The sequence below is a fragment of the Pollicipes pollicipes genome, unplaced genomic scaffold (assembly GCF_011947565.3).
Source record: "Pollicipes pollicipes isolate AB1234 unplaced genomic scaffold, Ppol_2.1 Scaffold_4881;HRSCAF=5763_pilon_pilon_pilon, whole genome shotgun sequence".
Taxonomy (NCBI): Eukaryota; Metazoa; Arthropoda; class Thecostraca; order Pollicipedomorpha; family Pollicipedidae; genus Pollicipes; species Pollicipes pollicipes.
This window is the reverse complement of record NW_023596576.1, coordinates 39,131,536-39,155,932: the sequence shown is the minus strand read 5'-3', so window position 1 is coordinate 39,155,932 and position 24,397 is coordinate 39,131,536. Positions and strand designations below refer to the sequence as shown.

At 48.9% G+C, this 24,397-nt stretch overlaps 1 protein-coding gene across 1 annotated transcript; it reads right to left on the bottom strand.

The window, feature by feature from the left end:
• Positions 1-715: 715 nt before the first annotated feature.
• On the bottom strand, positions 716-20,376 carry LOC119100357 (uncharacterized). Its single transcript, XM_037223459.1, has 5 exons — positions 20,369-20,376; positions 12,140-12,210; positions 4,616-4,742; positions 2,046-2,113; positions 716-795 (listed from the first exon to the last, which is right to left on the bottom strand). Exons 1-5 carry the CDS (start codon positions 20,374-20,376, stop codon positions 716-718), a joined length of 354 nt encoding a protein of 117 aa, XP_037079354.1.
• Positions 20,377-24,397: the final 4,021 nt, after the last annotated feature.

Genomic DNA, 24,397 nt, shown 5'->3' with positions numbered 1-24,397 from the left:
TCTGTCCCCGTCCACCTCACCGCCACAGGCCGCTCTGTCCCTGTCCACCCCACCCGCCCCACACCGCTCTGTCCCTGTCCACCTCACCACCCCACGCCGCTCTGTCCCCGTCCACCTCACCGCCACAGGCCGCTCTGTCCCTGTCCACCTCACCGCCACAGGCCGCTCTGTCCCCGTCCACCTCACCGCCACAGGCCGCTCTGTCCCTGTCCACCTCACCGCCCCACGCCGCTCTGCCCCTGTCCACCCAATCCACCCGCCACGCGCGGCCCGGCGTTCGTCCACCACGCGTCGCACCGCTCGCCGCAGCTTCGCAGTTCGCTGTCCGCTGTTGGCTCGCTGTCAGCCCTCGGTTACGGTTTCCATCGAGCGGACAAATTGGGGAGATGAAGACTGACGCGGGCTAATTTGGGACCCCCGCACGCCGTGACCTGTCAGCGCCCCCCGCTGCCGGGGTGGACTGCCGGCTCCACCGACGTGCAAGACCGGCGTCGAGAGCGGGCCGCTGCGGCGGAGATCGCCCGCTGTTCCGAACCCGAAGCGAGAGAGAGCACGGGCTGCGTGTGGCCTGACCGGATGACACAGACCTGCGAGAGCCCGCGGCGAGGGCCGACGGTGAATCACGGCCGTGTGGTCGGGCCGGCGAGATGAGCCGTCGGGCCGGAATGTCAAGCAGCCGGCACGACCGTGCCGCTGCTCGGCGCGGTGCGTTCACTCACACTGTGGCGCTGGTGTAGTGCAGCTCGTTCATCTGCTTGCAGTCGTCGCCTCGTCTCCGCCACTTGCCTTTAGGCTCTGAAATGCAAAGCGTCTTTTGTAGGGGGAAAATGAACGTGGTAGCCAAGACCCCGCAGTTGTGGTACAACGCGATGCTGCGTTTGTAGCGCGGTGACCCAAAGCAACTTTTGGAGAGGTTATAAAATCGCTAAATAACTGAACTGAAACTATGTTATGTCTGACGTATGAACAGCCAACGAATGCACACCAATCGGAATGTCTTGACTAATGAAATAGTTGGCTTTTCACAGCAAGAGCCAGGACAGAGGACCACTGACATAGCAGACACGCAGTGAATTTAGCCGCCGCAATGAACATGAATGATGCGGATTGAAGCTCAGTTTTAACAACATTACACAAATAATGATTCCGTGACATTCGTAAACCTAACATAATATAGTACAACACCGGCCTTGTATTCATCTCACATGACGTTTTGGTTGAGGGACCAATTCCACCAGATTGAGGGACCTTAAAATCTTCACAGTCTTTCTTAAGATCCTTGAGTCGAGACGGGACAGGACATGAGTAGTCAGGCCGCCTCACTGCACCTTGTTTTCGCCCTGTCCTGTCCTGCCCTATCCTGTCCTGTCCTGTCCTGTCCTGTCCTGTCCTGTCCAGTCTGTCCAGTCCAGTCCAGTCCAGTCCAGTCCAGTCCAGTCCAGTCCAGTCCAGTCCAGTCCAGTCCAGTCCAGTCCTAACCTGACCTGACCTGATCTGACCCGTTTTGTCCAGTCTTACCTTGTCTTGCCTGTTCTCTCTTTTCCTGCGCTGTTCTTCAATACCCTACCTTGCCTTGCCCTTCCCTTACCATCCCATCCCATCCCATCCCATCCCATCCCATCCCATCCCATTCCATTCCATCCCATCACACCCCATCCATCCCTTCCCTTTCCTTCCCTTCCCCTTCCTTCCTTTTCCTGCCCTGCCCCGCCCTGCCCCGACTTGCCCAGCCCACCCCGTCCGTTTCTGTCACTGTCTCGGTCTCGCTTCTCGCTCTCGCTGTCAGTCTCAGTATCATTCTCAGTCTTAGTCTCATTTTCACTCTCAGTTTCGGTCTTTTCACATGCCCAGCAAATCCTTTAGTAGACATTTCTGTAGGATCCTCCATTAACAAAACCACGCCTTCATCCCACAATTGTATTTCACGGTACACGAGCATCGCGCCTGGGACTGAAGCTAATGAAAAGTGCAAATCGTCTCGATAAACATCTCGGACGCCAAGCCCACGCCTAATCCCACGCTCTCTCTGAGCGAGCATTCCTTACCCAGGCCGGTTCTTCTCGTGCCATCTATACGGATTACTGGAACAGCGCGGTCAGCCTTGTCACCAAGCCTGGAAGACGGTACCACATTAGTCGCCTGCGGATGGCTATGCTTTATCCGTGGCTTTATGGCCACAGCTCGCTGAGTCCCAAATGGTTTAATGCTGAGCCTTCGTCAAAGACGCAGATTCTGAAAGAAGCCCGATATATCGATGGGTGCTGGCAGCCGCCGACGGGGGTTTTTGTTATGTGGAACTTTGACTTGTACCCTCTGAAATTACGGCGCATAAGAGTGTGCGACCTGGAAAAGTTTCACAAAACTTCATCAGTATAAACTAGGATTGCTACTAAAAAGCCTCTGGTGGCGATACCGAATCTGTGAATTTAGCCTGTTATCGATCGATCTGACTTACGTAGTGCAAAACGTGTCACTTTCTGTGGCGTGACAATGGCGCAAGCTATTTTTCGGTTCAGGAAACGACCTGGTGCCCAAGCTGCTTCCGTGTCTATCCATAGCATAAAACGTGAAACATTAGGATGATACAAAGAAAAACATGATTATGACTTTTGATTGCATGCATTATAATATCAAATTTACCATCTATTCATGAAGACGCAATGAACAAGCGACGAAAATATCAACTGTGGCTGTTTTGCTGAGAACACACTGAATGCTGGTCGAGTGAAGCATGTATCGATTTCATGCTGTCATGACAATCTGACAATCACTGGAACTTTCTTAGCACCGATCATTTGTATTACACCACTAGACCATGATAAGATAACTGTCAAAAATAATGTGTTTCACAAAATTTCCTATCGATCGTTTTCTTAATGTGCAATGTAAGTGCACCGTCAATGTCAAGCGAAAATATCAGAATAATTCCCCCAAAAATGGTATCTTTTCTGTACGCACTGTATATTTCCTTCTACGATTTGAGGAAGACAATTGTCATTGGCAGGGAGGAGGGACCCTTAAACCTGAAATTCATTGGATTGACCGTCTTGCTAGTCGCCTCAATTGAATTACCGTAGTCTAAACTACAGTTTAACAGTCAGAATATGCTGTTTGCAGCCCTAAGTGAAGTCACGATGCACAGCCAAGCCGTTGTAAACCGCGAGAGAGCCGTCCGCTTTCGTATTGCGTTCTGTCGTGTTGTGCCTGCAGTCTCAGTGCGTCCTTCCGTAGGGTTTTCGCTTTTCTCTGGTATTGAGCGTGTCTCCCGTGAACCTAAAATGATCAGCTAAATAATGCGGTGAGCTGCCGTACTAACTCGATAACAAAACGGTACAAAGTCTGGCAAACCGGTTACCACGCGGAGATGTTGCCGTCTCACACTGCGACAACTGGACTATATGACTGACTCTTCCAGGGATTGAACCTCAGGCGGTCTTAGCAGCTAGGCGAGCTTTACCGCCCACGAGCCGTCATGTGAAGATGGCAGATCCCGAGAAAACGAACCGAATATGATAAACGCAGATGATGGGCTGGCATGGCAACCATGGCCATTTTTCGTGCAGGGGCCAGCTGACTGGGGAGGTCCCATCTACAGAACGAACCGCAGTCGTTTTCTAGACTCCCGCTAAGCCACTGAGTCAGAACATCGTTTGGCGTTTATCCGAGTCATGCGAGTAACGTAGGGCTCTTACACCGCACCACAGTCGACCTTTGTCGGCGGCGGAGCACTGTGCCGATAATGGTGAACATATCCTGACCCACAAAAGGGCTTCTCGACGGGCTATCTGGCCCTGCGTCCTGACGAGGGCAAAAGAATTGCGTCCATTCGCCAGGACACGAAAGGCACACGGCACTAAACGATCTGTGGCAGATTGATAGCTTCCTGACAGATGGCATTCATGCTGATCGGACTGACTAGCTGGGTACCATGGCAGCAACTTAAGCACTAATTCTACGTCAAGGAGGGCATGGTGCGTAATCTTTTCCATGTCACGTCCATAGAAATATATTTAAAGTTGACGTTAACGGATACCTATTATTCCGAGCTCAGACTTGAACAAAAGCGAACCATCAATGTATTGCAAACGTCTTCACAGAGTGCACTGCGGGCCAGTCTGCGCAAAATTTGAAATACTATCCTTAAAATGGGATATTGGCCGTGCGCTTATGCTTTCGGCATTTTCCAGACGCTTTCATGTCTTTACTAGCATCAGTGGACTTTATTGCATTTTCTTCCCAAGGTACATCACGAGTGCACTGCGAAACTACTGTTGCTGCATGATGCATACACACACACACACACACACACACACACACACACACACACACACACACACACACACACACCACACACACACACACACACACACACACACACACACACACACACACACACACACACACACACACACACACACACACACACACACACACCACACACACACACACACACACACACACACACACACACACACACACACACACACACACACACACACACACACACACACACACACACCACACACACACACACACACACATATATATATACTATATATATATATATATATATATATATATATATAGCGCGAGCGAGCGAGTTCCGGTGACCTACCTGGGTCGCTTGGCTCTGCGGCGGGCGCGCCTGGCCCGGTACCGCAGACAGCAGATGACGGTGAGCGCCGCGGCCGGGAACACGATGATGCTGGACACGATCGGGATGACGACCGTCTGCGGCGACACTGAAACAGAGCCGGCGCTGAGGGCAGAGCTGAGCAGAGCGGCTGAAATAGAGTCGGAGCTGAGAGCAGCGCTGAACAGAGCCGGCGCTGAGGGCAGAGCTGAACAGAGCGGCTGAAACAGAGCCGGCGCTGAGAGCAGAGCTGGACAGAGCCGGCGCTGAGGGCAGAGCTGAACAGAGCCGGCGCTGAGGGCAGAGCTGAACAGAGCAGCTGAAACAGAGCCGGTGCTGAGAGCGGAGCTGAACAGAGCAGCTGAAACAAAGCCGGTGCTGAGAGCAGAGCTGAGGAGAGCCGGAGCTGAGAGCAGAGCTGAACAGAGCGGTTGAAACAGAGCCGGTGCTGAGAGAAGGGCCGAACAGAGCCACTCTGAAAAAGTCAGAAATGAGGTGACAGTGAAACAAAGCCATTGAGGTAGCTCTGAAACAGAGCACGAACTGGACGAAACCTAAGGGGCTGAAAACAGAGGCAGTAATGCCGCGGGATCGAAATACAGTTGAGAGCAAAATTAAGAAATTAAAAACAGCTAAGAAAACACAGCGACACTGAAAAAGCCGGTGCTAGGACAACACTGCAACACAGCCAGAACTGAAGCTAGCTGCGTTGGCTCGGAAACAGAGTCAAGGCTTTGAGGACAGTGGAACAAAACTAGGGGTGGTGCGACCCTGGCACCGATTCGGGCCAGGATTTCCACTCTAACAAAACCGGTGTGAAGTCAGCACAAAACAGGTCCGGGGCCGTGCAACAGTATAATTGAGCCAGCAGAGAGCCAACTCTACACAGAGCCGGGGCTGAGGCGACATTGTAATAAAGGTGGGACTGAGGAAACACTGAAATAAAGCCGGAGCTCAGGCGACGTTGATGGAGCTGAGCCGGGACTGAGGCCAAGCTGAAACGGAGGGGTGATGAAATAACAGCAGCACAGAGTCATGGGTAATTAGGCACTGAGAAGGAGCTGGGGCTGAAGTGCCACTTGTTATGCTTTAGATGCCTCCAGCCTGCGTCTTTAGATTGTCACTAGTGATGTCGCAATGAGAGACCGTGCTGCAGTCGGTTAAACCCGTCAAGTGCGTCTGGTGAGTACTGCTCGGCGTCACACAAGCATTGAAAATGATGACAGTGTTAAAGGGCCCAAAATTACTTTCAAAAGGACAGATCTTACAAACTATCCTTCAAATTCCAGTTACGTTTCGTTCTAGAAAAACAGAACAGCATGTGTTCAAAGGGCGGCTTTCGACCCAAGAGATTACGAGCAGCAAAAACAGCGCCAGTAATGGGTTGCACTTGAGTCGCTATGAACTAAAACACTGCCATCACTGGAAGTACCGCTAAGGCATACCTTCCCCTGAAGTGCTCTGGTGCACTGAAATTGTGTAGAATCATAAAACCCTACAGATCGAGCTGGTGACGTAGAATAGGGGAGACATATGGAAGGAATAAAAGGATACCCAAAGTTTCGACGGGTTGCAATTTTGACAATAATTCAACTGCTCCACTTTTCAAGATATTGAGGTGAGGTGTTTGAGATATTGGGGCATGAAATATGATGGAAAAGCTTATTTGTGTATAATTCTATATTAAGTGTAAAATGCAGCTGTAAATAAAAAAATGAATATTAGTAAATATGACCCTCAATACGTCATCTTTGATAGCATCTTGGAAAGTTTTTGGGACGTAAGAGTCGTTGTCAGAGTTGCCGTGTCCGAGTTGCCGCTGTAGCGGACGGCGTGACCCGATTCTGGTACTTTTTCGCGTCGTAAGGTGGAGTTCTTGGCTTATGCGTATAAATCTAGCTTACGAGCGTTATGTGCGTGCGTTGTAGCCTATTCTCGTGGTATTCATGTATATTTTTCATTATGACATATCTTTCACTTGCACTTCCATACCGGACGGTGAATCAGGGCAAAGGAAAAAGCATGACTGTAAACTGCATGATCGATTATGAAAACGGTTACCTCAGTTCAAAAACCCATGAAGTCTCGGCTCCTCCGGCACGCGCTTGCTTGAGGGGACCTTACGATTCTTTCAAAAACCAGCTCTGAACGACGCTGTGTAATCGCTCCGAATTTGCATATTTGTAGCCAATTAAAGAGGCGATATTTTGGTATAACTTGTTATACGTACCTTGTAAGGTCGCTGGCGTATGACAGGTCATTGCCAGGCCTTAGCTGTCAGCAAAGGCAATTCCTAGGGAATCGTTCAATCTGATGCGATAACGGAGTGTTACACGAAGCTTTACATCTTAGCGACGGTTACTTTGACAACCGGACAATTTGGGTTAGTGTACGAATAGTTCAATTCACCTTCACTCAAGAATGAATAAAAACAAACTTAACTCAAAAGTTAAGTTTGTTTTTACTGGAGGCCTTACTCTGTGAAATAGTTTTTGACGCTGGTTTCGATTGTTTAATACAGAAAGGTGAACAAATGTGTTATTTGAACTCGCTAAAGGCAAGAGGAGATCAATGGCCTGAAATCATCCCATCGATCTTTTGTTTTGCTTTTGGGGACGTAACACCCAACGTAATCTTTGACGCTTATTAAGATAAAAATAAACAAAATCTTGCAGCTTTCTGGCCACCGTGAAAAGTTGACCTTTGTACCTATGCGTAGTTGTTTGCTGTTTGGGCGCTCAAGCGGGACGACAATGCGGTGATCCGTTCCTCGATCGATGTAGCTTGGGAACTGATGCAGAATTGAAGTCAGCCAGGCCCCGCCGCCGACAGGGCTTCGCTCTGGTGCTGCTTGCTCTCGTAATTCCGGGCGTCCGACTGGCTGTCATGCGGCGTGTTATTGATAGCCGGGAGTTGGTGAAATACTCCTCGCGTACAATAGCCAGAAACGACACGCTGGATGGAGAACAGGCGCAGACCAACTGCCTAAAGGGGAACTGCCAGAGCTGCAGTCTGAATGCAAGGTTTTGTTCCGAACGCTATTGCTTTTAGGGAAAGGAGATGTCGAACAAAAACACGACACCAGAGCCTTGGAGAGATAAAGGAAATGCAAATGTTTCGTTTGGGAGCTACAGTGTCTGTCGACAAAGTGAAAACTACGACTGACCATCGCGTCAGTTCAGCGGAATCTTGAGCGTTGATGCCCATTCTTTCATCTTGATCGATGAGTCTTCTTTCGATTTCCGGCGATAGCTTATAAAGTGAAAACAGCTGTGCCCATTAATATGAACTATCAGCGACATTCGAGTGGAAACGAAAAACAGACACACAAATCATGCCGCGGAGAGCAGAAACGTCTGTAATGTTTCTGACGCAGGTACGCCTCATCATGCTGCTCCTGTTGAGCGTGCTCAGCTAGGAGCTCGTCCCGATCCGCTCTCATGACTGAACTGGTGGAGAAATCATGTTCCATTGCTGCGTTATGGTTGAAGGCGTGCCTACTGTTCACACCTCCAATTATCTATGCAAAGCATGTTGCAATGACGGTGATGCTAGATAATACAGATAGCTTGGTACGCTTAGGCGTGGGAAGCGAACATGTAAAGCATGCATTCGAAACCAGTCATGTTTGTTTCCTGATAGCCCGGGCAGAAAACCATTGGTGGGTTATTGCCTGGGGCAGAAAACCTTTTTGAGCGACATATCATTTTCGTAGTCATTGAATACATATTCTTGTATTGTTTTCCAAGTATTTTCTGTATTTTTGATCGCTTGCGCTTGAAGTACCCCGTTTGCATTACTATTCCTGCCATGCTTTAAATATCAATAGAGTAAAACACTGTAGAGAGCTGTAAGCCAAGTACTACTGCCTCCTTTATCCTCACGTTAGCCCACGTTCCCCACATATACCCATCGACATTCCTCTCAAGGAAATTCAAGGCTTCCAATCGTTTCTCATCAGGCGTTGGGCCTGGGTCCACCGCCGCCATGTCCGACACACCCCGGGTTTCAGTGTGACCCAGCAACTGCTCGGTTGGAGGCCCTGGACAAGCTCACAACGCGGACAAAGCTGGCGCCGGCGATTGCCGCTCCGATGGTCAGCTTTGGACGCCGGCCGGGCGTGCCGCGGACGTGCCGCCGGCTTGGGGGTGGGGGGTGAGTGGGAGGGGGGATGGTCCCTTCCATTGTAATGTGGTGCTGGGATCAAGACAGATGGCCCGACGCGAAGATCAATATCAACAGAGGGGATGGCCGGACGAAGGCTGATCCCTCAGCCTCCGAGGCACGCTCCGACGCGATCTGGCGAAAAATGCCCCGGCGGCGATGAGTTGTATATGATTCGCACCTGCCATAGTGAGCTGTTTTATGTCGTGAATAATAAAGTGTTGTTTGTTGTGATTCAATAGCTTATTTGAAGCGAGGGTCACTTGTACGAGCATTACATGCAGTGATATGAAATATACCCAACGATTTAAAGCCGTGATTCCAAGGTTCCGGCTGAAATAGACCTAAGCTTTAAATGGGCATTGAAGCGCAGTCAAGCTTCATTCTAACGTGCATTCCACGCAAGCACTCTCAGTGCTGAGTACGGTGATTCTAGGCGGGTACGAAACATAGACACGTGTGCATCAGCAGTGAGGATTGTGAGGCACACGTGAAACTAAAATAAACTACACCCTGAAAATAAAATAAAAGCACTTTAAGTGGGTAAGTCGGAATCGTGCATACGAAAATATTACGAAGCGCCCATCACGGCAAATCAAGTCATGAGTGCTCTCGCAGGCGCTTTGGTGGCGGGTCAAATGTAAACATAAGAACGTGAAATCAAAAGCGATTTCAGTAAAAAAAAAAATGGTATGCCATGCGACGACACCGAAGCTAATGAAGACAACCGCACAGCCTAGCTCTGTTGGTCAGCTGTTTGGTGATCTGATGAACCAATCAAATAAGCGCAGGTTTGAGACATGACCCCGTATGTCTGCACACAGCGCTGACCTATTTGTCTACCTACGAACTGATGTTCGCGGGAGTCCTCTGAACAAGCGTTATCGTGTAGCGCATCTAAATTGGCCCAAATACGTCGAGCCGCTCTGATAGGTTGTAGCACATTGCTGTTGCGGACTCCAGACGATACCAGTGACATGCATAAATGAATATTTTAACCGTTACCGTAATGTCTCGCACTCACAAAGTCCCGGACACAGTATCACTGCGCTGATGAACAGCGTAAACTGAATTGCCGTTGTAACCATGATTGCTTGACATAAATCGTGTCCAGGATAGACATATTGAGATAGATATAAATTGAGTAACCACGGTTTTAACAATAACAGCTTATGTTTGTATTCTAAATCTGTCAGTTAGAAATTACATGCCAAACCTATGTCTGGCATTCATCGAAGCCCAACGTAATGTGCACTTTTCTGTGCTATACAGTTTGACTCACTGAAGTGCCTATAAGCATAAGCAAAGTGGGCGATCATCTCGATCGAAATAACCAGGGCTGTCCGGACCCGTAGTCAGACAATCTTTAGGGGATGCTTGATCTCCACGGTAGGCCAACTTCCTAATGTGTTTATCTGAACCAATGGTAGGAGCTTCCAAGGATGGCGGCCTCCATTAGCCTATATTATGTTGCCACACGCATGGTGATAAGTGACAACTTTGTCGTATGTCGTGACCTCGTTCGTCGCACGCCGCTCAAGGCCCCCAGCTCGTGACGTATTTTGGTTGAAAATCAATCGCAGCGTTTTCCAACGGTGTTAATTGGATGCCTCTCGCAAATGATGACTATTTCTATCTATAACTTAGACCATTTTAATTAGAGCAACGAGGACGTGCTCTACTGGGCACGTGGTCCGAGAGTCGTCGCTGCTGTCGTGGAAGCCGCGCTGTGCAGTTTACGGACGAGGTGCTAGGATTGCGTCCACCGCACAGGTCACGTGTGTTGCCTTCGTCCGGGGACGTCCCACATAAGTCCGGTGAACGTGTTAAGTTTTAGCATTAACAGAATGCACAATTTCTGCAGCACCTGTCTAATATCGACTGACACTTGCGAGCGGGGTCATTAGTCACTAGTGTCAAATAATGTCTGAAATATGCAGCAAATATATCTTTGCTGTCAAGACATAACTGGCCAGCATGTGGGCACATGCGCCCACACAGCTGCAGCTGTGTCCGAAAGTCCCGGATGCTACCATATGCGAATCCAGTCGATATGTTTTTCTGCCTCGATTCCGTGCGATCTCACGACACTGTCTAGTTCTCCGGCCTCATTTTCCATACCGCGCTGCGTGCGAGGCGCACATACTTAGCCAACAGCGTGCCAGGATTTAGCCGAGCCGCTCTTCGAGCCCGGCCAAATTGCAGTCAAACAATCCCAGGCGTGCCCGGTGGGAACTGTGGACTCATTATGCCGGCCGCGCCGACGACAGAGACCGGCGCCGCCGTCCGCGCTATTTACTCGCTGAGTCGCCGCGCCGCCTGGGCGTCGGCTTGACGGGCATTGTGACGCCGCGATAATAGTCGGCCGAGGAGAGCGCCGACTCCACAGCCGCCACAAGCGCGCTGCTGCCACGGCTGGGACCGCCGCTCGCCTCGGGTGGGCACGACTGCCGCTGCCGGGCGGCTTCCGCTGCCGCGTCGCTGCCGCTCGCCTGATCAACTGAGAGACCGGGCATGTATTCATTTAGTGCGTGTGGCGTTCGTGTACAAGGGCCGTGGTTGTCTATGGACCGAATGGCATTCGGTGCGAAAAGACCGCTTTTGCTTCTCCTTCGCGCTACAGTTACGAAAATGATGTAAATTAAGACAAGCATGTTGACTGGTTACGTATGCTTGAGTTCCGTATGGTAAAATATAATTTCAAGTTTGTTTTAGGCACTGCTTTGTGTTTTTCCCTTCCGGCGATGGCAGCAGATGTAAGGTGCATGCGTGTCTTCTTGTCCAGTTTGGAGCCCAAGTGTGCGCACATTCCAGGCCGCCAGCCAGCCCGCCAGCCAGAACCATCCCGTCACGGTCCAGTGAAGCAGCGCACAAACGGACCTCACCTAACTGCGACCCAAGCATTCCAACTCTTGTCCGCCTATTCGATGATCCATAACACACACGCATAACGCTCTGGATGTGACCAATGTGGCTCAAGAGCAGACGATAGTACGTATGTCTAGAGCTGGCTTGAAGCGAGTCCTTGACTCGACAGTTGGAACACACACAGCACGGCGCCCGTCGGCAGCGAGCGCGGCGGGGGGCGCAGGCTGGCCCTGCGGGTGTCGTTCTAGCGTAGCAAGCCGATGTCATCGAGCCAAACTGGCGACTGGGGCATGCTTGAGCTCTGGTGACGCGCAGGACTCCCGTTACGCACGACAGGAGTCGCGTGACGCTGCAGGGCTCCGTAACGCGCGACAGCGGGAGATCTACTCCAGCGCTCTCAGCGGCGACGCGAGCGTGACCCTGTCCAGCGAGTGCTCCGGACGCCCGGCAGCTGCGCCGGCGGCGGTTACTCACCGGTCGGGTACACCTCAAGAGTGGGCAGCGGAGGCGCCCGCGGTGGCCGCAGCCGGTAGAGCACTGTGGTTCTGGCTGTTCATCATGCTGCATAAACCTGCCGCAGGGGCGCAGGGTATTGGCAGTCACCCGTGTCCCTTGGGTACCTGGCAACGCACAATCAGCTAGGTACGACACAGTTACGCAGCTGCAAACAGAAATGTCACGCCTCTTTTACAACAAAAGCCAAGGTTCTCAAAACTTCTGATAACCTTCGTAACATGTTGTATGAATGCCTTCAGAAAAGAGAAACGTTTATTACTGGCGCGCAACTCGGCAAACTCCTATTAACCAAACCATAAGCCATAATGTCATCGTGTGACATGTTTTACTTCCCATATAAACTTTCTGCGAAGCGCCTGAGCCATCACCGGGAGCAGTTGTAGCGCCCGGAAGTAGCACGCTTTTTGGCAGCCACGGCTCGGCAGACCAGACAACGCTAGCATTATAGCATTCGGCAGTATAGCGGGCCGGCAGTATAGCGGTCGGTAGTATAGCGATTCGGCAGTACAGCGGCCGGCAGTACAGACACGGCTGGCAGTATAAGCGGCCGGCAGAAAAGTGGCCAGCATATAGCAATCGGCCGGTATAGCGGCCGGCAGTATAGCGGTCGGCAGTATGGCGGCCGGCAGTAAAGCGGTCGGCAGTATAGCGGCCGGCAGTATAGCGGTCGGCAGTATAGTGATCGGCAGTACAGCGGTCGGTAGTGTAGCGGCTAGCAGCGTAGCGGCCGGCAGTATAGCAGCCGGCAGTATAGCGGCTTGCAGTACAGCGATCGGCAGTATAGCGGCCGACAGTATAGCGGTCGGCAGTATAGCGATCGGCAGTATAAGAATGAGCCTGCCATCTTCCGCCGCCTCCCTCGCCGTTGCCCAGCTGTTGCCGTGACAGCTGTGCACTTCGCCACCAGCACGTCCCCTCACGTAGTTCACTTATGCCGTCACGATCGGCCACATTAACCCCTCATCACGAAACTATCGGACACATTAACCCCTCATCACGAAACGATCGGACACATTAACCCCCCATCACGAAACGACCCGACACATTAACCCCTCATCACGAAACGACCGGACACATTAACCCCCATCACGAAACGACCGGACACATTAACACCTCATCACGAAACGACCGGACACATTAACCCCCCATCACGTAACGATCGGCCACATTAACCCCTCATCACGTCACCATCGGTCACATTACATCTTCCAAGGAGGGTTGGGGTGGTGGTTGAGGCAGCAATGTTAACTCCCCCCCCCCCCCCCCCCCCCCCACACACACTTGTCAGATTTAGTTTGCGTTTAGTTTGTTTGCGCGCCGTCTAAAAAATGCATACTGATCTACCGAGCTGACCAGCCAGCTTCTTGAAATCGCACTGGACAAAAACTATTCACGTGGTAAATGACAGCACCTTATCCTTCCATGAACGGCGAACGGAGATATTTAGGGGCAAATTTCAGGCTGTTCTAGTACCCCGCTTAAGTGTGCTCTTAGCCTGGCCCCTTCACACGTTTGAAACGTTACTACGCCTATGTGTAAACAAGATTAGCTACGGTGGCTAACTGTAATATCGTCTATAAATCTATCAACGAAAGCGTGCGCAGCCATCAATGACTTCCACTATCCTCGTCCCATTCCTCGTCAGCTTTATTCTGCCGCAACGTCGAGTGCTATGATGACCTGGTGTGCGGCCAGAGCTTTGGTAAGTGGGGTATATGCTTTGGCAAAGCCTTTCCCCCCACTCAACCAAAAGGGTTCACCGGGGGAATTACTTCGAAGGCACGAAATATATATATTATATTATATATATATATATCTAAACTGATAGCAGTGAAGGTATTTTCAGGATCTAGGGGCCTCACACAGATATTGATAAGTGCCGTCCTGAAAACACCCGAGTAGCTCGAAGGGGGGTTAAAATTGTATGAGGACATAGCTGGCCCATCTCCATCTGGGGACACACATCCTTTCTTCGGAAAATATGAGTAAAAGTCATACAAAATAGATTTGAGCACGCCTGTTCTCATACCGTTAGAAGGAAAACGCCAACTACAGGCGATGCAGTATTCATAGGCCGCGCGACTTCGGCCTATGATGACAACAAGCACCGAAGACCATGTGGTGGACCGTGCGAAGGCGAAAATGGTCGCGTATTAGGAATTACTATGTGCAGTCTTATTATGCACGTATACATGCAAATTTCGCCCGTTCGCAAGTGGAGCGTGAAGCTCGTCCGTGTGAAAGACAGAGCTGTAAGTTTTACCGGCGCAATATTGTAATGCATGCCTGAAACTAGTCGAGTCGGCGTTTAGAGCGCCGCCAGCAATTCATGCAATGGGAAAGTATTTATTATTCGTGTTGCTGCTGAGGGGCCTCAGTGTTGGGTCTCGACCAATGGAAGAGGCCTCATACCGCTGCGCGCCGCCAAAGACGTCTTAATGGTTATATATTGCACCTCGGTGGTGGATAAAATTGATGGTGTCATTAGTGTTATGGGGCCCGAACTCAGCCATCATGTGCTAAATTTAACATGTTTGTAGTAATGGCAGCCGGCCCTAAGGCTCCCACAGCTTCTCAAATTTTTGCATATACTGTTGTAGATACCACTTGCAGCGGAAATACCACCGAACAGCTGAATTTGCGGAATCCCCTCGAACGTAATTGACCGAGTTCAACTCCAATCGTATCACTGATTCACCTCTGTTTCAGTCTTCTAATCCACACCGGCTCAGTGCAATATAGAAATGTTTCCTCAGATTCTGTGACGATGTAATTCTGAACTAATTGAGATAATTCTACGACCTTGTTTATGCGCGCAACGCGCAAAACCTTAACACTTTCATCCAAACATATGACGTTACGTACTGCAAAGTAATTCGGTTGATACAAGAGAGTCAATCCTCAACACAGCTCATGCTGAATAAACCTTCCAATGTTCGTGCAATTGAATGGATTCGCAATGAGCTGGTGTTTTTTATCTGGACCATAAAGGCGAAATGGAAAATGCGCGTTGCTTGAGCCGTGTTGTTGGTCATATCAGATCCCTCTTAAACAGTTTGACATAGGTGCCAAATGGGTGGAAACGATTATGTGTCATCTCTTCATGCCGATCAATGCAGCCTTGATCCGTTTAGATATGTGCATATATATCTTACGGTGGCAGCTATAAGCTTCATTCTGGCCCCTAATAGAAAAGCCCAGCGTATAAATCCTTCAAACGCTATATTTCTGAGCAGAATGCAGTTTAATTTAGGACAGATTAGACCTGGCATGAAGACTCGTGAGAGGAGCTATGTCAATCTGAGTGCCGTAAGAACGCAAGACATTTGGCAAAACATTCTGGGTTTGGTGTCTTCGTCTTTGATGTTTAATGCGAGTGTGGGTTTCGACGCGCTTACGTTTGACAGCGGTGGTGTCAAGTTGGGTCACTATCAGCTGCTGGTTCTCTCCATTCACTCATATCCCTGTGTTATATCTGGCACTCCCATTCATAGCACTGCTCCGCGATATGCGTCCATGCTTCACGATATGCATCTGCGAAATCCGCTACAGATTTTGGTAATGGCGATTGACAGCGCATTTCTTGACCGTGTTGTAGGCATACACATGTAAGCCATTGTGACCCATCCAACCCATCCCTGTACTCCTTTTTGCCAAATCTTAATCAGCTTTGAAACCAGGACTTGCACTGATGACCGAGCTTATTTGTACAAACTTCAGACCGATTGGAGGTGCTGTTATCAATTATCTGTTGCCTTTACCTTTTACGGATTTCAAAATCTTCTTGTTATCGATTTCTATGCCGCTTTGTCTGCACCCCTGTGTCTTTTGTTCAAAGTCGGCAGACATAACGTCACTCAGACGTCACTCACACCCGCTCTAACACAGCCTGGTAGTTTGTATTTTGGTTAAAGATGTAAAATCGATCAACCGACAGCTTCGGAAAGGTGCACATCAGTATCTCTACTGTAGGTACAGCATATATTCTATACGGTGATGAAGGAAATTTGACCAGTGTCGGATTGAGAGATCGGTACCAGCATAGAGATGTTCCAACTTTAAATCCGTTAAAACAGCAGTACATTTGGATTCCATAAAGTAGTTCTTCATTATCCGACAAAATCCAGAGTAACGAAACATTGTTGGTTTGTAATGAGGACCCCCCAGCATACCACCTCGTAACGCTATAGGTGGGAATATTACGTCACAGTGTTGTCATCGTCCAGTGGGAGGCCCATTTAATACACACAGCTATGAAACACTCTGGCAATAGAAAGACAGAGTAGCCAGCAAAACTAAAGGCACCTCAACCATACGGGTAAAGGCACCATAACGATGCATCGTAAAAACAGAGGCCTGATAAATTAGGGCATCACAACTTTCTGTGCATATATCAAGCTAAGCAGCAACTTTTCTGCAGGCATGATTTCTCAAGGCCACTTAAGCGTGATGACCCGCACAACCTTGTAGCAATCGTCTTCGCTGATGGGAAGCCGACATATGCGCTTGCAAAACATGTATATGCAAATGAACGTGATGCAGACGAGCTGTAGTTAATTTGTATACAAATTTGGATAAGAAAGAAAACATTCACCTTCAAGTGTTTAAGAGTTCATGAGTTTAGAGACCCCATGCTGAGTTATCACCTTCAATGTACTAGGAGGCGCTGGTTAAATGACGTGTTGGCGCAAGCATGGGTTTCATTGACAGTACTTTGCACACTATCATTATAACGAATGATTGTCCTTTAACATCGTTTAACCAGTATCTCCTGGTAAATTAACCGTCGATAAATAAACAAAAGAATCAGGGGCTCATTTTGTCATGCAATCACTTCAAGCTCCACGCCTTCGATCCCTTCTCTAGCCACACCGATGCGCTCGCATAAATTTCCTCAACATCCATTACGAGTTGGCATCGAAGTGAAGATATCATTCACACCTTTTGTCAGTGAGCCCAATTGCGCGCAATTCCTTCCGTCTGAGAATTCATTTAAGCTCATCACTTGTCCCAAATGACACCGATCGATCATCTATCGTCCCCTTCAGCCAGGCCAGTGACGCATTCGCAGCCATTGCTCAGCCGCGCCCGACACTGATTTGCCGGACAGAAGCCGGTCACGATCCATACACGATCCGATGTCGCTCTCAGTCATCACTCTGGGAGACACCCCGAGCTCGAGCCGCGCGAGCGTGGGTGGCGCGCCTCCTGACCGCCAGCGGGTGCCAGGGCGCCGGTGACATGACTGCGTGCGCGGGTCGGGGTCATCTTGCGCGCCGCTGCTCCAGGACTGCCGCACAGCACCTGTCATCGGCAACTGACGCAGTCCTACGGCGGGGCTGAAGTCGCTTTACAGCGCATTTATGACATAGCCATTTTTGGAACCGAAATTGCTTTCGTGATTGGAGTTCGCCAACCGAGAAGTGGGGTTCCGGGCTAGTTCAGCAGCTGGTCCAGTTTTCTCATGCAGTATTCGCATTAAGGTGACGGGGTAGTTACGCGTCAGAATAGCGAAGATCGAGATGAGATAATGCATCACTCCACTTCACGGTAACCCTAAGTATAGGCGCGCATGCTTCGGCGCAGGCTAATTTCTTACATACAGTTTCCTACAATTTCTACCTACAATTTCCTACATGTATTCAGCTTCTTTTTACACAACATATATGGGAACATTTTCAATTCCAAGTTCTGGAAGGGGGAATACCGCCAAAGGGCGAAACACGGAGTTGTCTTATCATCGATGCAGATCCTAGTTCCGAAGGAATGGTGTAAGAAATGAGCTTCAAAGATGGCGCATGAATGCAGTAGAAAAACTCAATGAACCTAATATAAAAACGGGCCACCGAATAGCCCTGTGCGTAGACTGTGCCACTGATAAATTGCTCTTCAACGTATCGGATCAGGCTAAGGTGTGCGTTTTCTTACCAGCCGAGGGAAACCAAAAAGTCGCCGCATGACAACCATGCTTCATAATGGTAAGAGTTTTGTATTATGGCTTGCTACAAATCACAAAGCGTTTGAATGCTTAATCCCATTTCACACACGCAAGACACAAATGGCACATTGCTTCAGCACGCACTTCAGGACTTCAGCAACTTCAGGAAAAAAAAAACACAATGCGTCCATCTGAAGCTACCCTTAACTTCAATCGTCAAAAACTACCTAGTCTTTTAAAAACGACTGGTGTTTTGAGTCCAAAAGATTATACATGTGTATGTAAGCAAGCATCCTATATTTACGTGTGTTTTGTTGGTATAATACGACACAACCATAACGGCATGGAACCACGGCTTTCTATTTGGCTTTACTTATGCTATCCCAAAACGATTTTGATTATCACCCTGCATCGTCTGAAGATATTTCCTTAATGATAAGAATGACTCCCAATTTCTTCCTTTGTGTTATAAGACCATTCTCCCTGACTCCTCATTAAACAACACATGTTAGCAAACGGATGTACCTCCCTCATCTATAAACCCCCATCTGAGACCATCGCTTACGTCACTTGTGTCTGGCATTTTCAGGGAACAAGTAAAACTTATGGTCATGGCAGCCCACGTAATTTCATTCATCCATCATGAATTGAGCAGAAACTCACAGCGGGAAACCGCGAAGCTCTTGTCACCCATCCCCCCCCCCCCCCCCGACACACAGGAGCGCTTCTGCGATTACCACATTGCGTTATACATCACTGGGGATCGGCATATTTCCTGGCAAATGAATACAAATGCGGGAAAAATTGAAGGTTACCGACCGCTTGCGTAGGTTAATCAGTGATAGACGGACATTGAACCATTCGAAATTAGCAAATTTGACGTCCTTACCAGCATCACGACGCTTGTAAGACTATTGCAGACTTAACTGAATCGAGGCGCGATGTGCCTTCACGAAGTGAAAATGGTTGATGCAATCCCGAGCATTGCGCTCTGGAGCATGTTAAGGTGTGAGTTGACATCAAAGGATTTGGGCTGCAACGAGCCCGATCCTACGGGGAACGTTGAACCAACAGGTATTTGAAACCAACTGAAGCCTTTGATTTCGTAGGAGTATCACGCAAGGAAGGTTATTTGCGTTAGTTTGGAGCGTATTGAAAAATCAACAACTGTCCTCACCACACGTTTGTTTGACTTCGCTCCCAGCCATCCTGACGAGGAACGAACGTCTTTGACAGAATAAGTTGTTGGCGTTCGCACCTGTGCCGTATGAGAACATGTGGCATGAAAATGATATGCGCTACATCATGGTGAGAGGCACGAAAAGATCAATAATCCCGACAGCAAGCCAAGATCTGTATGCGTGGACAACACCCCAGAGCTGATAAGCAGTGGGAACGGAATTTAAAAGTCTCGTTTTGTTGTCATAACGATGAATCTCAGCCTCATTCATCAATATCCGATACATTGTAATAGCTTACACTCAGTGCGATGATGCATATGTGGTGAAGTATTGTTATGTGGGATGAAGCAGTGATGACATCCACAATTAATGCAGTGACACGGAAGGAAGATCTGCCGTTGTTAATGCTTCCATCTACCACATCTATCACATCTCGGATGATCAGCTTTATTTTGGTGTGCCCTTCCAGATCATGCATATGGTGTACGAGTCGTATTTCACGTGGTATATGGCGGTTCACGAGTTTGAATTAAACAAGATCAAGCAGTACGCCCTGCTGCACCGATCTGGGTTAGTATGTGGGTCCGTCGATCCCTCAAGACCCGCTTAGAACGGCTGCTGAGAGGAAACATGGCGGGCGACGAAGTGAGAGAACATCCACTTTAGATCTATGACGTTGCGCAATTAATGAGATCGAAATTATACGCTCACAAATTACGTGTTGTGCTAAAAATAAATTGAGGAATCCATAATCATTGGTGTCTTATCAACAGCTAAACGCATTACAATTAGTTGTCGACAATGTGTGATGTTTTTCAGCCTTTATAAGCACGTTGTCGGCCTAAGAGGAGAAGAGCAAAAGGCGTGCAAAGATAATACAACAGCTATCAATAGAACACCTAAAGGGAGCCTTCCTCATTTATATGGGGGTTCAGACTACAATAGAATATGGAAAACCTTTTGATGTAGCTCACGGCCATGCTCTTTTAAGACCTAAACCCCTCCGCTTCTTGAGCTTAAAGGTCGCAAGGAGGTAGGAGTGTAATTTGGAAGATCTTTGAAACTCACCTTGGCATTCCTGGAGTCATAATAACGTCATTCATATCCTGCTATTTCATAGGACATGCGGTAACCAAAGCCAATAAAAATACCATTGTCGTGTCAGTCATATCTCGAGCTCGTAAGCACGAAATCCAAACAAAGCGACCGTCAATTGGCAATTGGTCAATGCTGTGCAAGTTAGGATGGCATGATCAAACAATGACGTATTTGGGAGCCTACTTTCTAAACGGAAAAGTCATGCTGTCTAGAGCAGTCTTTTCTTCTAAAAAAATATGCCAAGAGCTATCAGTGAGGTCGTTTCATCATATCTGATGCTTACTTCATTTTCTCCAAATATGAAACATTCCCTTCCAATTGAGTTAAGGACATGCGGGCAAACAATTTTGCCCACACATTGATATGATTCTCTGATTGCTGATCCGGCTCAGTTACTCTGAAAGCCAATCTAATCTGAGCGTGATCGATGCATTGTTTATACCCGTTTTTCATACAGTACTGTGCTGGCATTTGTTATACCCGTCTTTTCATACAGTATGTGTGGATCATTTGTTTATACCCGTCTTTTCATACAGTACTGTGCGTGGATCATTTGTTTATACCCGTCTTTTCATACAGTACTGTGCGTGGATCATTTGTTTATACCCGTCTTTTCATACACTGTGCGTGGATCATTTGTTTATACCCGTCTTTTCATACAGTACCGTGCGTGGATCATTTGTTTATACCCGTCTTTTCATACAGTACTGTGCGTGGATCATTTGTTTATACCCGTCTTTTCATACAGTACTGTGCGTGGATCATTTGTTTATACCCGTCTTTTCATACAGTACTGTGCGTGGATCATTTGTTTATACCCGTCTTTTCATACAGTACTGTGCGTGGATCATTTGTTTATACCCGTCTTTTCATACAGTACCGTGCGTGGATCGTCGAAAAGAAGCCATATGACTACGAAAAGCATACTGTCCAAACTCTATATTTGTAATAACACTTCACACACAGCACCACTGCCACGCATGGGTCATCCACGCATTGAATTAACACGGTAGATTAAAGTTACCTGAAAGATTACTTAGTCTGAGAGGAAGGCGTTTATTGTTACGATTCCCAAAATGCGGTTGGCCTCTTTAAGTATTCCAAACCACAGCAACCTCAAATACAAAATCTGGCGGCCAAGTGCAGCTATAAGACATATCTCTCAGCGAGCATTTTGGGCGATCCTAGGTTAATTTTGTTCGGAGATATTCAGGTTTGGGAACATGTCCTGCGTACTTTATCGATGTTCCAGAACTACGCACTCGTGTACGTGCCGGCACCGTTATAGCCTAACAACGTCCATAACCTCCAACCTACTAAGATCATTTTATCAATATCAATGCTCGCCTTCTATTTAAACACACAGAACATCCACAAGCTAGCCTGCGTGTAACACATTTGTCTACAAACTATCAAGGCGCTCATCCACAAACAGCAGCCCAGGCGGGCGGATACGTATCTCCCCCCCCCCCCCACCCCACCCCTACCCCCTCCGCCAACAATTCCTCCCAGTCAATAGATTCCCGGTTATCTTCCCACGCAGCTGTCCCAAACCTGAAAATGGCCAGATCGAACATCTTGCGATATACTACATGCTAACAAGGCGCGCCTCGTCCCAAAGATCTCATCTATGTACACTCAGCCAGCGTTCCGCGCTCGCCGGCGCCGGGACGTTGACTTACCGTGAGCGTAGCCGCCACGCCTGCCGACCTGTGGCGGGTCTGACCCTGTCGCCGTGCCGCCAAGCGGGGCCGCTGCCAGCCCGTGCCCACCCCGCTCCCCTCCGGCGGTCCACTGACGGCGGCCGCCGCGTCGGTGTCGACGGGCGCCGCGCCGACGGCGCCGACCGTCAGCCGAGCGGGTCGCGGCAGACCGCGGGCTGATGCGGCGCCCGGCGGTCAGGCGGGGACCAGGCAGGGCCGAGAGGCAGGGGCGGGACTGAGGCTGAGAGCCCAGACTGCTGGTTAGGTCAGGTCATAGGCCAGACTGGGGCTGGGGCCAGTGGCCAGTCTGAGGGTCAGGTCAGGGAGCATGCTGGGAGACAGGTCAGAGGTCAGGCTGACAGTCAGGCGAGTGACCAGACTGAAGGTCGTGTCAGAGGTCTGGCTAAGAGAAAGGTCAGAGGGCAGACTGACAGTCAGGTGACTGACCAAACTGAAGGTGGGTCGGAGGTCTGGCTAAAAGACAGGTCAGAGGTCAGGCTGACAGTCAAACGAGCGACCAGAGTAAGGTTGGGGTCACAGATGTGGCTAAGCGTTAGGTCAGGGGTCGGATAGAGGAGGTCAGGGGTCAGATTAAGCGGCCAGGAGTCAGGAGGTCATGTCATAAATCGGTTCATGGGTGAGGATTTGATAGCGGTTTGGTCAGATAAGGATAAGGATAAGCGGTTTGGTCGGAGGTCAGATGAAGAGTCGGATCAGAGATCAGAATGGGGGTCCGGCCAGAGGCAGGTGATTGCAGGCTGAGCCCTGAGTCTGTGTCGCTCTGCACATTTTTCAGGTCACATGTATTATCCATGATCCCTAGACCACTATCTCCATGAATACTGATTCTCTTGTGAGCTGTCCTCAGTTGCCCCAGATCCCTCGACGATATCAGGGGCGATCTACAGCGGTTAGATGACAGGCGGCCTGACTCCGGACCCATTGGGTCTCAACCCTGACCACTCCGAAACCATCTGACTGCTTTATGATTGCACAACGTTTTGTTAGCACCCCCGGTTTCATTGAGACTCCAGGTGCCACGCAGCTAACGCATGGGTACCGGGCACTTCTTTGCCTGAGGGTTTTCATGTAGTGTGCTGTTGTTTTGTTTAGACATCGAACAGAGAAGTCCTTGTTGTGTGCCGTTTCACCATGTCAAAATATTCGCATTACTGCTACACCACAGCCACACGGTATACGTGCACCGCACGCCGGTGTTGGAAAAGAACTTTGCATTACTATTCGTAAAAGTGAAATCAGGCGACTCCTGGCTCATGAAAACTCTATGTTTAAATTGCCAGACTAATTCCTCCTCAGCTCATTACAAATACGGATACCATCAGTAGCGAACCTTCCATCATGCGCCACAAATGCCAAAGCATGCGGCAAGCTAAGGAGCTTTGTCAAATACGTCATAGTTGAGAGAAAGACCATAACGTATGGACAAAAGAAAACGACGGAATAATTCAGATGATAATCTCAGTTAAGGATTAGTCGCGTTTTTCAGGAAGTATTACACTTTCGAAACTGCATAACTGTGCTGGTACTCAGAGCAGCAACCCAGGAGCGTAACCCGTCCACCATGGGGTAGGAGACATTTTGCACTGCTCTACAATTTGTGCACGATCTATTTCTTGCTTGAAAATAACGTAGGAATATGAAGCACAAGATAAGCGCAGGATTAATATATCATTAACATGATGGCGTACAAACCATCACGTAAAAATGTGTTGCATGACCCTGCCGCAAATGAATGTGCGAAACTACTCTCTTCACTTTCGTTGCAAGATGTTTGCAATCTCAACCCTAGCCAGACGAAGAGGGATACCATACCACCTTCCAGGCAGTTATTTGCGGATCAAGCAGGGATATGCAAGACGGTGTGCTGTCCAAAAAATGTAAGTAATGACAGTGGCAAATGACTGATCAGCTGATTATCTTAATTAGTCCAGAATCGCGTCAACGTGCCCAGCGTTGATGTCACTTGTAGCAGCTTACACCTTGTAGTCAAGGCAAGTCGTTATTTCTTTTCATTTTCGCTTTACAATACATAAGTGCGAATGCCACGCAGTGTTCTAAATGTCATCTTTAATACTGCGTCTCCATCCAAGACGGTCATTTTGATTAGAGCATATGACTGAAGATAAGTCAGATGAAGAACTGACAGTTGTTGAATCACATAGGCCCCCCCCAAACCTTTATTTTGCAATGAATTTGATTCATAGAACGATTTTTTCGTCTACTTTTCTGCGAACGCATGACCAAAGAAAGCGGGGTTAGTAATTAGACGCTTAAA

Coding starts and splice junctions, on each gene's coding strand:
- LOC119100357 (XM_037223459.1), bottom strand. Junction 2,114..4,615: donor CGCAGAGCCAAGCGACCCAG/GTAGGTCACCGG, acceptor ACCGTCTTCCAG/GCTTGGTGACAAGGCTGACC. Junction 796..2,045: donor CACGAGAAGAACCGGCCTGG/GTAAGGAATGCT, acceptor TTTGCATTTCAG/AGCCTAAAGGCAAGTGGCGG.